The sequence below is a fragment of the Triticum urartu genome, chromosome 7A, assembly GCF_056163025.1.
Source record: "Triticum urartu cultivar PI428250 chromosome 7A, HENAU_Tu73, whole genome shotgun sequence".
Lineage (NCBI taxonomy): Eukaryota > Viridiplantae > Streptophyta > Magnoliopsida > Poales > Poaceae > Triticum > Triticum urartu.
In genome coordinates this window covers 158557893-158563259 of record NC_141879.1, presented here as the reverse complement: position 1 = coordinate 158563259, position 5367 = coordinate 158557893, and the positions used below count along the sequence as shown (strand labels likewise).

Here is a 5367-nt window from a genome sequence, read left to right as displayed (position 1 = left end):
CGACGTGAGCGGTCAGTGCTGAAATTTCGCTCCCACCAAATCACGCGCAGGAGCGGTTTGGGAAGAAGTCGTCCTCTCCCCGTACTCTTTGAACGACATGTCGCTGTTGGTACACTAGAATTCACACAGATCAGAATTCATCTGCCTTCTCTGCCCATAGCTTCCCGAGGTGGTCAGAAATTGTATCAGCATGTACCAGTGATGCTTTGTTCTATGGGCTTCTATTTCGTGTCCCATCTGATCCAAAGCCAGCCCATAGCTAGCCCATGCAGGTGCAACTCATGTGTTGCTTTACGGGTACGACAAGACAACTCGTGTGTTGAATTTCATATATCACTTTATGTCGTACATTTCAATAACTTAGTTATTAGATGCATTTCAATTACCAAATCACTTTGTTACCATATGCATTTCAATATCGGATGCTTCACTATCAGATCAAATTGACAGCATATGAGTTTCAATACCAGATGCATTTTAGTTACCATACCACTTTCAATACCAAATTCATTTCAATAACATGCACATGTTTCAATCTCAGTACTACTTAAAAAAAACATTTCAATACAATTTAATGCCACATCCATTTCAATACAAATGATAAATTTAGTATAGCTAGTATGCATTTCGATACCAGTGGCATTCCAATACCAGATCACTTTGTTAGCAGGTGCATTTCAATACCATATGCTTCACTATCAAATCACTCTGTTAGCATTTGCATTTCAATGCCAGATGCATTTCAGTTAGCAGGCCACTTTTTTTTTGAAATAACATAACCACTTTCAGTACCACGTCCATTTCAATAACATTCATCTATCAGATTATTTTAGAAAATGTATTTTTAATATATTTTCAGATATTTAAAATATATATTTAAACATATAATATATTTCAAAACATTGATTTTAATTATTTAAATATTGTTTTTAATCATTGTGATGCAGAAATATGAAACTAAAATGTCACAGTCACAACTGTTAATGTGAAACTGAAATACTGAAATGTAAATGACTTTGAAATGTATTCAAAAGCGAGCTTGTTCAAAAGGTCATGTTGCCAAGAATTCAAATATATATAATATAAAAAATTAATTTTGGTTTAGAAGCTATGAATGATTTAAAATATCATTTGAAAATAAAAGCGTTGTTTTATGTATGGGGAGAGGAAGAATAGAAAGCATGCATGCAACGTCCTTCCTTACACCTCTCTTTCTCTTTGGTAATACAATGACAAAAGGCTGGCATGTATTACTTCTTTTATGGCATAACACCCATATGATGCGCAAGGTATGCAAGAACCTCTAATAAAGTGTTAGATGGTGGATCTTTACCCGTAGATACATGCTCCGCTAAAAGTACTTCGACCACCAAATGGTTTCAAACGATAGTTCTCCAGACGAGGATCCTCATCTAACACTTGTTTTCCCCTCCCCATGTTGGATTTCTTCACACGGGCAGCAAGGTGGAGAGACGAGAAGGAATTAGGGAAACTCCAACACATATCACCAAATCGCATGTAAATGTCTGGACCGGGCAGTTTGGGCATTTTTCACCATTCAGTGATGGTTATCAAAATCATCTGGATTGGCCTGGATGTCTGAATTCCTGCAAACTAGCATCAAACCTATGGAGGTTTGGAGGAGTTCGGACGTCCGTGGTGTCGTACTCTGACAGTGCCGACCCACCAAAATACCCCACCTAGAGCCCTTTTTTCGCACCCCTTGGTGCTTCGTATCCGCACCCTCGGGGACTGACGCTACCGCTGTACCACCCCGACCACCACCCATGCCTTGTAGGACCTCCGCCGCTCCAACCAGACACCTGACCGCCTTCGCCAACGCCAACATTCCACCCCGGATCCCACCGATGCCGAGGTGCCATCTGCCCATATCGCCACCATCCATGATGGGCGTCACATCTGGCAAGTGTTCGACCAAATACCATACCGGAACATTTTGACGTTATCGTTATTGACTCTGAAGGAAACACGATGGTTGCAAATTCGGCGAAGGAGGATGAATTGTTGTGTCAAGCCAATGTGGTGAAACCCAAATCAGCAATTGTTCGGTCATTTTGTAGGATTCCGTGAGTCAGCATTGTGGCGGGACACCGCGTGCCTAGTTTGAAGTCCAGGTACTATGAATCATTTAGCAATAGAAAGGATGCAGAGAGGGGCATGAGTCCCTGTGGTTATTTATCAGTGGTGACTATGAAGTGTGATGATTGGCTTTCCTGGTCTGTGGATATGAACCAAATCAGGGTTCTGAATGCCAGTAATGTCACTGCATCATGTATGAAAGGGGAATCATATGACTATTACTTCTACATGAAGGATGCCACGAGCTCACGAACCTGTCTACTTTTAAAATACCTTGCTATAAACTGAAGAAGGCAAAAGCTAAGTAATACTCTAGATAAAACTATGCTAGTTCAAACCATAGAAGTTTTGTGATTTGACACTCAGATGAAACTAGGAATAGCCTAGTCCAGCTTTAGTTTTTTTTAGCTTTTAGCTATTGTTGCTTTGTATGCAATTTGTGTTAATCCAACTTGCAAACCACAGAAAAGATTTATCTTTTTGTGGCTTTATACCATGGTCTGTCGTACATATGTATAGTTTTATGTCGAGAAACAACAAGAAGAGAATTTTGTCAATTTTGATTGAATTCAAATTGCAACTTGGACTACAAGTCTGAACATGAAGATGAGAACTCGAAGTTCTAAAAGCTGAGCTTTATTGATTGCTTAGGTATGTGCAGAATTACAATTTGACACGAACACATCTTTCCCAACATGACGAGCAATTTTTTCCCAAGTTCTTTGAACATGTCGGTAGATTTATAAAACCGAATCTCACTTCCAATTCATCAACTTCCTTAGACCATGTACATAACAGACAAGCGAGCAACGGCATTACAGCAATGCTAGTTACAACTGCAGTACTGAATGTTCCAAAAGAAGGATACTGATAAAAATTAAAAAAGTGAGATGACACGAGTTTAGATCTTTCCAACTGTATGAGCCAGAGCCCTAAGCCATGTGAAGCTGCGTCCTGACCACGAAGGTTTTCTTCTTGGCCATGGAGCTGGTGCACCTCCTGATTGGCTGCATCATCTTGGGCGCCTGCACCAATCGTGTCCTGCGCAGCCGTTTGGCGTCCTCTGCTTCCTGGTAACCTTGGCGGAACCTGCGTTTCGCGGCTTCCATCTTCTCCTCGGAGCAGAGGCCAGCACGGTCCCCGGCGGCGGAACCGGACGCATCCTTTCTCATAGCGGTCGCCGCCGTCTTCATGACCGACGCCTTCGTCGTCTTGGCCATGTCAGAATCGGCGGAGACATGCTGCTGCTGGCCGGCGGTGATCTCCGTTGTCTGCGGCATGCTGATGTTGTCAAGCTTGTGCAGGGCGTCTCTGACCATGGCGAGCTCGTCCTGCATCGACGCCCTCCACCCGCTCACGACGCCTCTGGCCAGGGCGCGAACGCGCTCCGACTCGTGCCCGCGGAGCGCGCAGACGGACCTGGCGAGGTCCGTGGAAGCCAGCATGCTGGGCGTCACCAGAACGAGCCGCAGCGTCTCCAGGGACTCCGCCATGTGGTCGTCGAGGATCCCGCAGAGGCGCTCCGCCTGGTCGTCGTCGTCGTCCGCGGCGTTGCAGAGCTGCTCCACGACGTCGCCCCTGGCGCGCCGGAGCTCGTCGCGTGAGTGGTCAGGGTCGGAGGGCTTGATGGCGGCATCCACGCAGTCGAAGGCGCGGAAGAAGCGCTTCCACCGGCGGAGCGGGCTGGTCTGCGTGGGCGCGGCCATGGCGTGGCGGCGAGCACGAGTTCTGTCCTCCGTGTGACCTAGCGGCGGTGCTCCTGTCTCGCGGGTGTCGGCAGAAGGTTGGCGATCAAGGAAAGCGATGAGTTCTCTTGTGGATGTAGTACGCTTATAACTTGGAAGTCGAGCTCCACTACAAGCAGTCGGATTAAGGAGGCGTGTCCGGAATCCGAGTTCAACATGGGCAGACGCGCGAATCCGTCCGGCCAAGGCCAGGATGTGTTGCGCGAACGCCACCAAAACTTACCATCCAGCGTCCATCTTCGCTAGTACTCCCTCTGTCCGGAATTACCGGTCCACAAATGGATAAAAGTTGATATATCTAGAATTAAAATATGTCTAGATACATCCATGTTTATGACAAGTATTTTCGGACGGAGGAAGTACTACCTTTCGCCGCCAGATTTCTTCTCCCGGCATAAGGTCAGCTCTAACGCGGCACTCCGTTTGATCCGCCCCGCGTCTGTTTTCGGATCGCACGGATAAAAGCGCAGCTAAACATGAAGACATAAACAAACGTGTGTCATTTTTTGTCTATCGTGACCCATTTCCGGCCCAAATTTAGGCCGGGGTTTGCGTCGGAGCGGATGCCCATGACGCCCTCCCTTGTCCTTCCCTGACCCGTTCGTCAATGGGACGTCCACCCCATTTCCTCCTCTCCTCCAAAACCCTCCCACCCTTGCGCCATAGACGGCATGCCCAACCCGGTTGTTGCCTCCATCCCAAACGCCATGGCCAACAGCATGGCCATCCATGCCATGCGCCCAAAGAAGAAGCTGAAGAAGGAGCTCGTGCCGAAGTAGAGGGTCGTCAAAACGGCGAAGAGGACCGACTGGATGAAGGTGGCGGCAAACCAAAAAGATGTCGTTGCCGCCCACGTCACAGTCGAGGCCGCGCCCTTCTCATGCTAGGGATTCGATGCGGAGACTGATCTCATCGTCGCCTAGGCCACATAGCGTGCCCTTCTCATGCTAGGGATTCGCGGCGAGCCAGCCATTCCCGTTGTTGCCGCTGCGGCTGTGACCAACATGGGCTCGTCGGTTACCCACCTGCCATATCCGGAGTCGCATCGCACCTCGCCGCCGCCGCCGTACCGGTTCCATTCTCAACACGCGAGCACGTCCCGTTTCTTCGGGTCGCCTCAGGACAACTCGCCGGCAATGCGAATTGCGCCGACATTCCTCGTGGTGGCGGCTCTCGACCTCAACGTCGCACCAGTGGCTGGCTAGTCCATCGGGACATTCCTCGTGGTGGCGGCTCTCGACCTCAACGTCGCACCAGTGGCTGGCTAGTCCATCGGGACGCAAAGGAAGCATGTGCGAAAGATCCTTACGGACAACTATCCTGATGCCTGCAAGCTGTTCGATGAACCATTTCCGAAGAGCAGAACAATTTCAATTTGCGTCTCCATTGTTTTACCGAAATCCAACTCTTAACATGTTTTGAATGCTAAGAAACATTTTCAAAAAATACACAAACGATTTTTTTAGGAACATGTTTACGATCATCCGGTTGATTTCACGCTCGCGTAAACGGTCTCCAACGC

At 47.8% G+C, this 5367-nt stretch overlaps 1 protein-coding gene across 1 annotated transcript; it reads right to left on the bottom strand.

The window, feature by feature from the left end:
* Window positions 1-3032: 3032 nt before the first annotated feature.
* LOC147958734 (uncharacterized) lies at window positions 3033-3806 on the bottom strand. Its single transcript, XM_087538155.1, has one exon. It carries the CDS (start codon window positions 3804-3806, stop codon window positions 3033-3035), a length of 774 nt encoding a protein of 257 aa, XP_087394281.1.
* Between the last annotated feature and the right edge of the window lie 1561 nt (window positions 3807-5367).

Excerpts from the sequence above, each read along its gene's own strand:
- LOC147958734 (XM_087538155.1), bottom strand. The coding sequence starts at position 3,806 with ATGGCCGCGCCCACGCAGACCAGCCCGCTCCGCCGGTGGAAGCGCTTC.